Source organism: Polypterus senegalus, chromosome 3, assembly GCF_016835505.1.
Source record: "Polypterus senegalus isolate Bchr_013 chromosome 3, ASM1683550v1, whole genome shotgun sequence".
NCBI classification, from domain to species: domain Eukaryota; kingdom Metazoa; phylum Chordata; class Cladistia; order Polypteriformes; family Polypteridae; genus Polypterus; species Polypterus senegalus.
The window spans coordinates 65937722-65953096 of NC_053156.1; the positions used below are offsets into that span (position 1 = coordinate 65937722).

The 15375-nt window shown below is 36.1% G+C and overlaps 1 protein-coding gene across 1 annotated transcript in view; it reads right to left on the reverse strand.

Moving 5' to 3' along the window:
- Positions 1-28: 28 nt before the first annotated feature.
- Positions 29-15375, reverse strand: part of muc3a (mucin 3A, cell surface associated) — a 104115-nt gene continuing 88768 nt past the window's right edge. The window contains exons 4-8 of the mRNA XM_039749657.1: positions 12089-12172; positions 9557-9719; positions 6999-7160; positions 602-696; positions 29-147 (exon numbers count right to left, since the gene is read on the reverse strand). Of these exons, the coding sequence (XP_039605591.1) occupies positions 38-147; positions 602-696; positions 6999-7160; positions 9557-9719; positions 12089-12172 (614 nt within the window). The 3' untranslated portion in view covers positions 29-37. The remainder of the gene's footprint in view (positions 148-601; positions 697-6998; positions 7161-9556; positions 9720-12088; positions 12173-15375) is intronic.

A 15375-nucleotide genomic window follows, 5' to 3' on the forward strand; every position in this document is an offset into this window, starting at 1 on the left:
TGTGAGCCCTTTTTGAATTAGTACCTGTTCCAAGAGACTAACCATACATGACCTTATTTAGTCTAATACTAACCAGGACTTCATGGCTTGAGCCTTCCATTGAGCTAGTAGTACCTTCATCAAGCTGTGTCCAGTTGCTTTCAGAAACTATATAAAAAGAGAAAATAATGTTTAATATCCAGTCTAGAGCAAACGATTATCATCAAGCTCTTTTTAGTTATTTCAAATTAACCTGAATTCTATGATCATATGATCACACTGAGAGTGTAGTGTACAGACCAATAAATCGATCAAGCTTTTTTTGGTTTAAAAGAAGTATAATTACAAGTTTGGAAAAAGTGATGAAATAGTGTAAAAATCTAAAAAGTACAATACATACTGGAGATGTTTAGCGTAAGAAAGACAATGTTGGGTTCATATTGTTATATTGTGGTGTTTATTGTACATTATATAAGGCAGCAGTAATGTAACAACTCTAGGAAATACATTTTTTTGGTGCTAGACAGTTTTGGTTATGAAGGACTGCTAGGTAGCATTTTCCACATGAAAACCGTACATGCATTTTCCTATTACTAATTAAAATCATGCTGTTAACTATTACCTTGAGTAACAGATGTGGTCTGCACTTTAGGATTGCACCATACAAAATCTTCCTCGTACCATTGTTCAATCCTGTCTACATTGCTATGGTGAATCCTGTTGGTACAAAGAAAAAAGCAAAAGCTACAAATAGTAGGAAATGGAAATAAAACCTAATAGTACTACTGCACCTTTTTGGTATATTCCCAAAAGTATTACATTGTTTTAATATACTTAAAACTCTCAGTTTTAAGGTGTATTACTGTCATCTACTAATCTTGCTTTCTAACATTTTTTTCACCAGTGTGTGTGTGTGGAACCCCAGTAATGAAACCCGTATCCTGCTGGTGTTCCCATTTCACCCTAACACTTTCTCTCTCTCTCTCTACCTGCCACCCTTGCCGGCTCCAAACAACACGTGAAACATAATTTCACAATTTTGAAGACTGATACTCCCATGGGAGCCTTTTTCCTAACTCTAACTTTGATGTCCTTCCATCCAACACTCAACTTGCACAAACTTCTCTTCCGCAGCTCACGTCACAGAGGAGAGTCACATTCTCCACAAGGCACTTTGAGCTGTAACAGGAGCCACTGTGCCATTTGTAAAAATTGCACCAACACCCAAAAAGCTAAATGCAGAATACTTCATATCCTTGATCATAGCCACACTGATGCCCCTGTTTGTATTTTTTCACAGGGCTTCAAAAATACTTTTCAAAGAAAAGCAGATGAAGCTAAGCTCATTGTTCGCCTTGGATCACATATATTTCCAAATCTTAATCTTCTCCAATAGCGCTGTTTCTCACCTGCTCTCACCCTTTCTGTTTTCATCTGTCCTGGCTTTGCTCCATCCTTCTCCTCCTATGTATGTTACTTGCTCTTTCCTTTTCTGTTGCACACCTAATGTAAACCTTGCAACTGAAACATTGTGCCTTTCATTTTCTTTCCTTTTCAGGTTGGAAATAATCTTTAACCGACCAACCAACGTACCTACCATCCTACATTATTTGTTGTTACAAAAAGATTATCTAAAGAGCATTTATCCTATTTTAAGTAATTTTCTGGACTGCTGAGATACATTTTAAAAAGTTTCTTGGCAGAAGGCTTCATTAGAATTCCGGTAGACTTGAAACATGTGGTGATGCCGGATTCTGCAGCTCTTTGTGTTTTACGTGGCGTGCCTCTGTTTAAGTAGCACATGGAACAAATATTTTCAGACAACAAGGGAAAAAGAAAGGCAGTAAATACATTTTCATATCACTGTCAATGTATCATTGCACCTGCACTGATATCCTTTATTTTTGCGTATTTGTCACAATGTCTTCAGATATTTAAGCAAAATATAGTAATAAAGGGAACCAAACTAAACATGTTACACTATTTCTAAACTGCTACCAAACATATTTAAGCAATAAAGTTATCCACCACCTATATTGTCTGTGTGAAAAGATAATTGCCCCCTTAGTTACCCATTCAAAGGTAATTGATAATAGACCTTATTACAGCCAGCCCTATTGAATCTAAACCTCACCATATGTTTATTCTCTGTACATGGCTAAAATGTTACTTTTATTTGAGTTATCAGTCTGTCACTGACATAAACATGTCATAATTGCCCTGCAGTTTGAATTACCATCAACAGAATTCAAATTCTTGAACTGCAGTCTTTTATGTTGTGTTCTCTTCAGTTTTTAGTGTTTGTCTCAGACCAGTAACCAAAGCATTTTCAGCCTAGTCCTAGCAATACAGATAGTTTTATATGTTAAAAAAAATCATAATTGATACTTCGTGGAGAAAAATGGGTTAAATAGAGAATTGTAATAGTATTTGAGTAACTTTGCCATTGTGTTCATTAGAATTACTTCTGAGCACTAAAAACATCACTTTTTTTTTTGTCTGATGCCCCCTGACTCAGTGGTACAAAAAAACTGACATGCTTTTTGCCGTTTCCCTATACAGTATATTTGTCCCTCTACACATGAAAAAATCCTCATTTTTATACAATTTGTAGACTATATTTTTGGCAGAAAATTGCACCCTTATGATAAAGCGTATACCAAGAGGTGTTTTCAGCAAAAATAATCAGAAGGACCTCTGGATGCCAGAAGGATACATGCCATGTCAACTGACCCAAGGCAGTTTACACAGTAATGGGATACAAGGGATCAAAACTTTGGAAAAAATGGGGATTGGCAATACAGACATGTGGAGTGTCATTTTATGCTGTTTTGAGGTTGCTGATCATGAATGGGCTGATCCCAGGACTTTAGGGGATGAGTTATGAGGAAAGATTAAAAGAGATCAGCCATTTGTTTAAAGAAAATAAGATTAAGAGATGACACGGTTTTGAAAGAGAATTAGTTCAGTGGATCAAGACTGATACTTTTTAATGAGTTCATCCAGAACACAGGGACACAGTTGGAAACGTGTTAAAGGTAAATTTCACACAAACATTAGGAGGTTTTTCTTCACAGAGGAACCACAAACCCATGGAATGAGTTACCAGGTAGTGTGGTGAACAATAGGACTTTAGGGACTTTCAAAACTAGACTTGATGTTATTTTGGAGGAATTAAGTGGACAACACTGAGCGGTGTTGGGCTGAATGGCCTGTTCTCGATTGTTCAAATCTTCTAATCTAACTCTCCAGGCAGCAGTGGGCACAAGGCAGGAATCTACCTTAGTTAGGACATCTGTCCATTGCAGGGTCTGTTTGTACGTGTCTTCATACAGTGGCTAATTAAGAATCCTTAATTAACCAAACATGCATTTTTTTTTCTTTTATATTTTTTTCCGTTTGAGAAGAAAATCCATAAAGACAAGTGGACAACATGTGAAAACCATGCATTATATGTACAGAGGTGGGATTTAAACTCGGTGAGAGGTGAGTCTTTAGTTCAAAAGCATCATATTGTGAATGCTTTGTAGGGGATGATTTTCTGGAAATGGTTTATTTTACAATATTTTAGTATAAATACTTGTATGACTAAATACCTAACATTTGGATTAGGCAACACAAGTAATGCGAGTTAATTTTTTTTCCGTGGATGTTTTGGCATTGTTGTTGTTCACTTTGAGTCTCCATTGAAGCTCATTATATGAAGAATATTTTTATCTCCATTCTCTAAACCTGCTACTAGTCACTTGTTTGGACTTTATCTGTTTTGAATACGTTACTGAAAGATTTTTCAGTAGTAATACATCCTTATCTCATCTCCCTATTTGCAGTTATCATGAATGGAACACATTAATCTTTAATGATTATTGCAATGTAGTTGTCATTATAGATTACTGCTTAATTATTCTCATTTAAAACAACCCTCTATTACTCTGTTTTAATTGTGGTATGTGCTACACTGTCTGAAACCGGAATTGACTTTTCAACTGCCTGAATATTCATTGCTTTTGCTTCTGCTCTTTGCTTTCCAATTTGAATTTTATTGGGGGGTGAGGAATGATTGGTTACAACAAATAATGGTGGAAATGCATTAAAGTATTATTAGATTATAAGAAAAGCTTAACGCTATTATAACACAAGAAAGTACAGTATCAGTGGTATTTTTGGCCACTGAAAATTCTAGCGTGGCTATGCGCACCTGAAATGCTGTCAGAAGATATGGAGCCATCCTGAGATCAGAGCAGAACTTTTAAGACCTGTGTCTTTATTTATCAGGTGTCTCAGAAGTACTCTGAGGAACTGCATTAAAGGTCTGACTGGGATAAGAATTTGTCCTACCCTTGAGTAGGAAATGACAAGTAACTATGAAGCATCCTACACCCTCTCCCAGTAGGAGGAAGAGGCCACATTTTAGAATGAATGATGCCATTCATATGAATTTTACAAAACCCCAAACTGCAAAAAAGGCACTCATGAAGCCATTTTATACTTTCCTGGGGAATCCTGATGCTGTTTTGTAGTTTTACTAGTACAAAGTCTTCAGTGCAATGACAACAGTAATATTCAAATTATTAAGAGAAGAATAAGGAAAACATAATAAGGTGGGATATTTGCTAAGCTGCCCGTAATTGTTGTCACTTTGCAGCAATATGAAGAATAATAGTGTAGGAGCTAGCATATTAACCAGAAGATGGGCAGGGCTGAATGGGTGATTGACAGCAAAATGCCACACAGGCACACTAAAATCTGCATTCCACAAACTCCAGGAACATTCATGTTACTTGTTACAAGCCTGAAAAGGTGCAAGAAGGTAGATGGAGACTCCCACAGCATTGAATAAATAGAGCCTCGCAGAAGATAAGTGAAGTTCACCGAGAGAGGCATTGCATGCGACTGGAAGACGATCAGGACGGCACAGGAATAGCCATGGCTCGATTCAGGAACTGTTACTTTACACTGGATTTCCCATTGTCGTAACAGCAGAAAGGAGATTGAAAGTATGGTTTTGGATATCACGCATTTTTAAATAAATGCACCTGTTGTTGGGGTTAACTGTGACTTGGTATGTGCCTCAGTCTTTCCATCTCAGCAGTCATTAAAATACAGTTTGCATCCATAACTGTCTGTGTTGTGATATATTGTGATATAGATTGCAATTCATATATGCATGCTCATTCTCACTTAGGTTAACAATCTTTGTGTATGCTGTCAATCGCACCAGCAACTCCAAGAAACCCAGTGATCTGCGTGATTGCAACTTGATTTAAAATTACCTCACGTTGGGGAGGTGCTGAAATGAATAAATCTTCACTACTTCCTACGTTGTAAAAATATTCACATTTTGGTGTACATTTCAATAAATGGGTGGTTGTGACATACCCAGATCATCACAGTCACAAAGCTGCATTTCCTCTGTGGGTGAAAAACTTAACGTTGCCATCACTTTCATTTTGCCTGACAGTCCATGGCTTCCTCACATAGATGGAGCCATAACATGATGTGCAATATTTGCTACGGATATTATCCTATCTCTGTCAAATAAATATCTTTTTACAAATTCATTGTTGTCCAGTGTTGAAACATTCTGCCTTTACTGTGATGGATGTGGCAGGGATCTTCTGTTAGCACCTACCAAGTTAGGGCAGGTAGGAGTAGTTTCCTAAATTACTAAAATTGATAAAATGCTTTTACTCCTAACACTAAGAATGGCACCAGATTTGTGTCACTATGTCATTTTTGAGTAAGTTAGGATGGTTTTCCAACTTTGAGACACTTAATAAAAATGGACACTGCTTCTGTGCTTAATTCCAGTGCCCTGACCACATGGCCATCACAGAGTCTTGGAAGGATCCTGTCTCACGGTGTTAGGGAATGAGAAGGCATGTTGTGTTGCTTCTGGCAGGACCAGCAACATGGTTATGCAGGCAGGAGACAGCAGAAAACCTCTTTGGAGCTGCTTAAGAGATTAGAGCAATAGCAGCAATGGCTTTAAGGGGCAACCAAGAAAGAAGACTGTCTCCAGTAAATGTCATGTGAGGGAGAGACACTCTATTTGATAATATATTAGGCTACCAGTGATGATAAAATATCCGCTGAGTAATGCCATAAAAATTACACAAAATGAAGATCTATCAACATATACTGTATAGTACGACTGCCAAAGTATTAAAAGACAGCATAACAGTAACCACTCAACAGCAAAGGCAGAAAAGCAAATGCATGTGATTACTTCAAAATAATGAGATGCAGAAGTTTGGAAAAAAGTATCCATTTCAGTTACGCTTTGTCCTAAACCTAGTATATCTTTCTGAGTATAATATCTGTAATAAACAGATGAATTTACAAATGAAGCTTCCAGCTATATTGTTGTAAAATACACTTAATATTTTCTTCCTCTGTTCCTCAGCATGGCGTTGCTATTACTGTATGATTTAAAGAATAGAGATACTTTTATAGTACCAACTCCCAACACACAGTGGAACTGCAAGCTGACTATGGTCAAACAATATAAAGCTTCAAAGACTGAATAACCAAAAAAATCATACCTGGAAAAAAAAAAGAAAATTTCAAATAGAAATCCACATGTTTGAAACTTCTAAGTGTACTTACATCCTGACAAACTATCTTAAAGATGATCAAACAAGAATACAAATAAACAGTTATTGGGGAAAAGAAAACTTCAAAATTAAACTTGAGCCAGCACATTTTGTATACCACTCGTGCAGTCTGGCAACATCAGATAAACATCTGGATCATTGGAGGAAATGTGAGGCGATTTAATGCACCCTGACTGTTTCTTCTATGTAAGTTTATTTTGAGTATATGGACCATCTGTGACTTTCTGTGTTAAAACCAATTTCATTCAAGACCAAACACATTGCTGTCACATTCCTGAAAAATCAAGAATGTTCATAAATGTCAATTTTATGGAGCAACCCAGCCTAGATTGTTTCAAACATTGTAAAATGTGAATTTAGTTCAGTAGCTCACAATTACTTGCTCATTTGTGTATGACCCACCTGTACATTTTGTTCTTGTACATGTATAGGTAAACAATAAGGACTGTCAATGCGGTCAGGATCACAACCACTGCAAGGCTGAGCCCAATGTACAGTCCAACTTTACTGATCGCAACTTGGCAGTGGCTTCCTGAATACCAATGTGAGCTTGTTGAACGGCAGCTGAAAGATACGAAACAGGAAAACGTAAGGTTAGTTGGTTTGTTTCATCAAGAAGGTATTCAGTAAAATGCTCTTCCTCCCTATCTTGCACTTTAGTCACACAAGTACTACGTTTTCAACAAATGTATTTAGACTTTGAGGGACTTAAGACTTTCACAAGGTCACCAGAATTATTTGTGGCAATATGCCCTATGACTAAGTGACTTATTTCTAAAGAAATGGCCTGCCTGACTTTTGTCATTAAAAAATGAAAAAGAACTAATGTACTAATGTACTTTTGAGCATTTTTTTTATTTGTAGAAATGACAAAGGAGTAAAGGATTTAGTATCCAAATGGAAGCAAATACTGTGGTACTTAAATGCTAAAGATGAAGAGCTTTACATTATTCTGTTTGTTCATTGCAAAGAGAGGAAAAATGATGTTATATGCTTGACCTGATTACTGTAGTATTTTATTATTTCAAATGAAACAGACTTTGCTAACATATGTTATGATAACGGTGATGATGAATTGGATAATTTCCAGAAATGACTGTAGTCTGCATTCTTGAAGGATAAGTTTAGCATTTTTTCAAGTCAATGTTCTTTCTTCACAAATATGGTACATAAACATTTGCCACATAAAATTGTGTTCTAAAGTTGAGCATTTTCTATCAATTTTTAAAAATATCTTGCCTGTATCGGCATTTTAGAATGGAGGCTAGTGGGACCTGGGGCATCACCAAAAACTTTAGAACTTAAAATCTTGCCTAATAAGTCCAAGATAATGGTTGAGTATTGATCCGTCTCTTGGGATTACACACAAATTGTAAAATGCTTTGAACGAACAGCACCAATATAATGAGATTCAGCTATTTTAAATGAAGACAAATTGTGCACACCATTTCAACATTTTTCTTCTTCTGCTATAATCGTTTTCCCCCCAGGGAATGGCTTCGTCTTGAAAGACCAAATCACAGTAAACATTTCATGCCTCATGGTTGGTTTTGTTTTGATTTATTTCTGTATTTATGTGAGAATTCCCCCAAGTAAATAGAAAACCTAACCTTACCATCAGGATAATAGTACCAGGAATACACAATAAAATAATTATTTCCAGATTCCTTATGGCATGTTTTCTTATATCGAACCTTTTGCTGTCTCAAGTGCAAGTTTTTAGGCTTTCAAAATCAATAGTATGGGCAAGATAATATATATAATTATATTATTATATATAATATAATTATATTATTATATATAATATAATTATATAATAATTATATATTTTTTGTTTGTTTATAGAAAATTCTTAACTTTAGAGCACAATTGTACATGACAAATGTTTATACCTTTATACCATGTTTGTGAAGAACTTTGACCTGAAAAACTTATCCTTTAAAAGGACCATTCATTAAGCAAAAAATATCAATAGTTTCAAACCAACAGATGAAACACAGATTCTTGTAGTATAATAATGAGTTTGAATGTTAGTGAAGCATCAAGAAAACAACAAATGGAATATCATTTAAGTGCAGGATACTAAAAGTAATGGGGTATCACAAAGTGAGTATGTCCCCATCTTGCTAGAGATTTCATGATTTCTTTTGCTAGTTGAGGGATTTTTAAAAACAATGTAGATATTGTCATTCCGAACTTTTAAAATATTTCTTTTCAATTTATGGTAAAAGTAAAAAGAAAAACCTTTGGAAACATTGAATATGATTTAACCAAAATTGGTACATATTTTAATTTTCTACCTTTTTTCTGAAACATATCTTCAATATTAACTGGAAATTAACTTCAGTCGATTTTGTTCCAAATCAAAGATTTCAGTACACCAGTTGCATGCAACAGACTCACAGGCTGATGTCACAACTGAAAATGGATCAGCTATGTTCAGAGACACCTAAAACCTGAAAATCTTTTAAAACTAAATAGCAAAGCTGAAAAGTTCAAAATGTTAACTCATTTTCAGACTTAAATCATTGCCAATTGAAAATTTGAGACAAACTTAAGCTTTATTTAAGTCTCTCTATCCTTGTGCTTATTATTCATTATTCCCAACTTTTCATGCACAATAGGTTTTAGTTTTTACAATTGTCACTGCTTATTCAAACTGAAGAAAATCATGTTTGGTCCTGAGCGGTCTTCTGAGTTTGAATAATGGACATGACCTTTAACAAGTTCTGAATCTCTCACACCCTGTAGATTTAATGTTTAAAGAGTTTACAGAATACCGCAGAAAGCCTCATCAAGCTACCTTCTTGGTAACCTGGATTTTCATTGGAGAAGCATTATGACAAATGTTTATGACCAAAAATTAAAAAAAAGGTACTTTTAGATTATTTCTACCTTTTCCTTGTCCCACTTACATTATGCTGTCTGTTCATATAGAATAAACAGGTTAGTTGACTTACTAGCACACAGGGCCGGAGTTCTCAAGCTGACATTGTCCATTGTTGCAGTTTCTATAGTCCTTGTGTCTTCTATCACACACTGAAATGCACTGCAATGGTAAGGACGTGTTGACACTTATGTAATATGGAGCTATATCTGGATGGACCAATGATTTGCACAATTCTAGGAAAAATGGATCAAGTAGGTTAGATTTACTTAAAAGCCTGCTACAAGTGGAATAAGAAACATAAGCAGTGTTAATACAACTCTTAAATACACTATCAGTTTGTACTGTAGTCTGTTTGCTCAAAGCAGTTTCTATTTACTTTCTCTGCATTAATGGCTTCCCAGACTGCACTACACAATACATTTACTAACATCCTCATTTTTATGCAGTGACTGTGCTAACTGGCATCCTTTATTGTTTCTCCTAATGGCCTAAGTGTATACCTATGCCGTTTGTCATAATAAACACACCCCAGTCGGCATCATAGCTGGGCAGTACCTCTGCAAACGTCTTGTTAAAAAAAGCAGAAAATCAAAGTCATCTAATTCTTATGAAATACAGTTGCATCATTTTATTTTAATTTACATTTAACTATTACAGATTTTGTTTAACAACTGCATTATTTTTAAAGACTACTTTCATTTACCATTGAGACTTTTTGAAAGTGGATACTGTATTTCCAAATATTTCCTTTTTAATGCTAGTGCTTTTTACTTCACAGTGTCTTTTCATGATGGCTTTGTCACCAATCAGTCAAAACTTTTGGTTGATCATGTATTCAGATCTAAACAACAGTACATTGACTCCTAGCCAGTAACAGTCATATTTTTAGTTCTGGAATTGCATCACTGTAATATTTCTGCTCATTCCTCTTCCTAGCACCTCAGTATGTGCTCCATACAGCAGATTTAGCTACCACTTTTGCATATGCATTCTTTACACTAGCACCATTTCAGTTTAGTGTACTAGTAAAGATGCCACACTTCAGATGTCGGACATCCTCAGTTTGACCCATTATATTTTATTGTAATTGCTTTGTTTATTGATATGTGGCCGCTGCCTTGTGTCAATGTGCCAAGTTCTATATTACTGAAGTATTTTTGATACTTTCACACCAGAAGGTACAGGGAGAAATACTCTTTGTACTGTTTGATGTAAACTGACAAACAAATAAGATAAACTTAATAGCTGAAGGGTTATGTTGACCATACCAGGCTGTGCTATGTAGTCTGTATGCTAACATCCTCCAGTACATCATAAAGTTTGTATACTCTAACACCAACTGAGATGATAAAAGATATTTGCTATGCTAGTCACGTTATCTGATTTGTATATGCTGTGTTCAAAGTAACCTATTTGTTCTATCCTGGCTAAGCTGTATACAGTAATAACAATCTCAATCTATACTAAGAAATAGTCTGTGTACTAAAACTACCCTGGCCTATACCAAGCTGTTTTTGGACAACAACCAACCCAATTTGTGTAACATGGTATTCAAATTAACGGAATCATTATTTTATAGTCTCTATAATTCCCATCATGTACCGCACTTCAGTGTACAGTCTGTACTATGACTGTCTGTATTCACTATCTCAGTATTACTGTATGCAAGTTGCAAACTAATACCATCTCTACCTTTGTAATGTAGTGCTTACTGTATACCATCAGTACCACATGGTCTTTACAAAAACACCAAATCCAGTTTTGTGTGCATTATCTGCAGTAACCCACATTGTTTATATCATATAGTCTCTATACAAGGCATTTCAGTTTGTATTTTGTAGTTTGTGTACTAGTACAACATTATTCTGTGCCATATATGTCCTATACTGCTACAGTAGTTTAGTTCTTTACTCTCCATACTCGCTTTTCTAAACACGGACCAGCTAAATGGGTTTTTTATTTGTTTGTCTGACCTAACCCTTTACAGTTTATCGTGCACCACCTCTAGACTGCAATACACTGGTCATTCAGTATTTAAGTCCAGTTATGTTCGCTCCCATTATTCTGTATACAGTTTAAACTTTGATACTGTTTATTGAGTCTTTAGTATCATTTGTCAGGCTGTATTGCTCTGTTTTATAGCTGTAATTAAAAGGACTTCTTTGTAAACCCAACAGGAAATGTACAAGCAAAAATAAAAGGTAGGGCAGGCAATAAAATTGAGCAAAATGCTGTTGCACATTTTTAGTTTCTTACCAGCCTACAAGTTCAAATTAAATCGTAACATTCTTAATTCCACGTAATCCACTTCAGGGTCACATGTGGCTTTGAGTCTATGCTGGAAGCACTGGATGCAAGTTATGAAGTAGCCCTTGACAGGGGGCCAGTCCATTACAGGGTCCACTTATGCACATACCCATGCCCATATTCACACAGGGGCCAACCTGGAGTTGTCAGTTTAACCCACATACACATCTTTAGGGATTCAGAAGGAAAACCCATGTGCATTATGGAAGAACGTGAAAAAATATACTAGACAATGAAGCACCATGCAGATTATGAAAGTATAAATCTCTTTTTAAAAATGATTTAAGAGTCTTACCACTGGTATTAATCGGAATACTCTGGACAGATATGTTGCCACCAGTCAGATTAAACAATGAACAGCTTTCTGAGTTGCTTCTTCCTGTAAAAAAATTTGAATAAAGTGTATTTATTTATTCTTTGGAGTAGGGCAAGATGTGAATTTTACATATATTCATTTTAAAAAAGAAACATACAACAGATAGATATTTGGAGAGATTATTTAACAATTTACTAAGAAATAAAGTGGCATTCATCAGGGAACCTTAAGTTGAAAAATATTGTGCCATCTGATAGACAATGATTGGTCATAATCTCTGAGAAGATGTTATACCTGCAGCTCGGATTTACAGTGGTGTGCAAAAGTATTCAATCCCTTAAGTCCCATAAGTCATCATAATTTTATGCATGAATAAAGGTTTGTACACATTATTTATCCATTCACTATTTTTGATGTGGACTCTTATGCTGTAACAATACATTTCCAATTCAAAATAAACCATTTCCTTTAGGTATGTAATTGAAGAAGAAAACCTCGAAAGCTAGTGTTTGCATTAGTATTTAAACCTCTGTGCTTTGGAAGTTTTAGGTTTACACAAATTACAAAATTAATCACAAATGACACAAAGGCAACAGTCACTTCACCATAATTTTAACATGAGTAGGTACTACTTATGAGTCCTTTATATTTCTCTGAATATAAAAAGCCTCCATTTGTAAGGGCCACAGTCTTTGTTGGACAATCACTGCAAAAATGAGCGCAAAGGAGCATTCTGTTTATGTGAGAAACAAAATCATTGAAATGCACAAGAGAGGAAATGGCTACAGAAAATATCAGAGTTTGAATGTCCCCTTAAACACTGTTGGATCCGTCATCAGAAAGTGAAAGGTTCATCACGGCACCGAAACTCTTACTAGAACAGGCCATCCCTCACAGCTAAACATCGGAACAACAGATGTTGACTGGTGAGAGAGGCTACTAAAATTCAACCATCACTGTCAGAAGTCTGCAGTACTCATTGGCGGAAACGGAAGTGAAGGTTCATGGTTCCACAATTTCAAGAGCTCTCCATACAATAGGCCTCTTCATGAGGGTAGCAAGAAAGAAGGCATTCCTTAAGAAAGTCCACATAAAAGCACATACAGTGGAACCTCGATTCACGAACATCTCGGAACACGTACAAATCGGTTTACAACCAAAACGTTTGCCAAACTTTTGCATCTGTTCACAACCACAGACTCGGTATACGAACAAGCCAGTTTCCCTTTCGGTTTGTGCGTGCCAATGATTTCTGCACGTGTTCAGTCTCTCCCTGTGCATTCCCTGAGCAGCGAGAGAGAGAGAGAGAGACACACAGACACGTGTGCGTGAGACACACACACACACAGACGCGAGAGAGAGAGAGAGACGCACACACACAGACGCGAGAGAGACACACAGACACAAGAGAGAGACGGCTGGACACATGAGGCTGAGAAGGCAGTTAAAGAATGTACCAGGTTTGCTTTTAAAGAGACAGATCTGAGCATTGTTTTAACCTCGTTGTATTTAATGAAGACTTTTTTCTATTGGATTTTAACCTCCACTTTACTTCTGTTTACAGCGATCGGTTCATAGCGTGCATTGTTGCAATGTTACTTTTCTTGGTGGTTGATTCAATTACGGATTTTTCAAATGTGCTTAAAACTCATTAAAAAAAAGTGTTTTTAGCGAGCGGTTCGTAGCACTATAGCGCGAACTCTTGCAGTGTTAGTTTTCTCTGTTGTTCAAGGTTTTCTCAGTGTTATTCAATGTTTTTACATTTAGTTTACTATTACGCTGTGCATTCTATGGTATAATTAACTATATTTGTGCTTAAAAATCTTTAAAAAATATATATTTACATACAGTTTGTACGGTCTGGAACGGATTAATTGTATTTACATACAGTCCTATGGGGGAAATTACTTTGGTTCACGACCAAATCGGTTTATGACCAGAGTTTTGGAATGAATTATGGTCGTGGACCGAGGTTCCACTGTATAGCATTTGCTACAAAGCATGAGAGAGACCCAGTTAGTTATGTGCGAGAAACTTTTATGGTCGGATGAGACCAAAACAGAACTTTTTGACCAGTCTTCAAAGAGGTATGTGTGGTGTAAAACTAACACTGACCACAATGCCTGAAGAAACACCATACCTATGGTGAAACATGGTGGTGGAAGCATTGTGCTATGGAGATGCTTTTCATGTGCTGGGATTGAGAATCGTCTCAGTGTTGAACAGACCATGGATAGACACAAATACCACACAATATTGCAGGAGAACTTGTTCCAGTCTGCTACGAACCTACGGCTCAGGAGAAGATTAATCTTTCAACATAACAATGACCCTAAGCATAAGGCCAAAGCAACACTGGAATGGCTCAGAAACAGGTGAATGTTTTGGAATGGCCAAGACAAAGCACTTATCTTAATCTGTGGTACTGTTTGAAAACTGCTGCCTAGAGGTGCCATCCCACCTACCTAGAGGATCTATCTAGCCAAGAGCAATGGGGAAGAATCACTCCTGAACAATGTGCAAAACTGGTACATACTTACTTCGGACGAATTAAGGCTGTAATTGCAACAAAAGGGTTCTTGACAAAATATTAATGTGTAGGGCTTTTGAGTTCTTCTTCTGCTATATATCTGCAGAAAAGAGTTTATTTTAACTTTGGAAATGTGAACTCTTATGCTAAAACAATACATTAAAAATACTGAATGAATAAATATGTGTACAAATCTTTTGTCATGCAGAAAAATATGATCGCTTTCAAGGGGATTGAATACTTTTGCATGCCACTGTATTTTAGTCAGAACTTATTTCTTTGCTCAGGGTGCAAACCTAATTTGCTGTCACATTTCATGCCATTGTTTTGTCTTTATTGGAACACAAGAATCTTACAAAATTAAGTAATGATACAGAACAATTGGTTATTACTGTAACCAATTCATTCAGTTTATTTTTTATATCTCTTTTCACTGAGTGTTGGCTTAGAGTGCAATATGCAATTAAGACTCCTGACTAGGATCTGAATATCACTCTAGTGCTGAACTCTGCTGACTTTCCCTCTTGTTGTAAAGTATTTTTTAAAGCCCTATGCTTACATTAATCTACCCTGTATATAATTAAGGCATCCAAGATCTCCTCTTTGTACTAAAGCACCACTGCACATCTGTCTTTCAGCACTCAGTCCTACCTGTCGTATCCACAATCTGTTTCCATATGTCACTCTCCTTCAGCCAATATGTTAATGATGGTCCACTTTCTTTCTCTACTGTGTG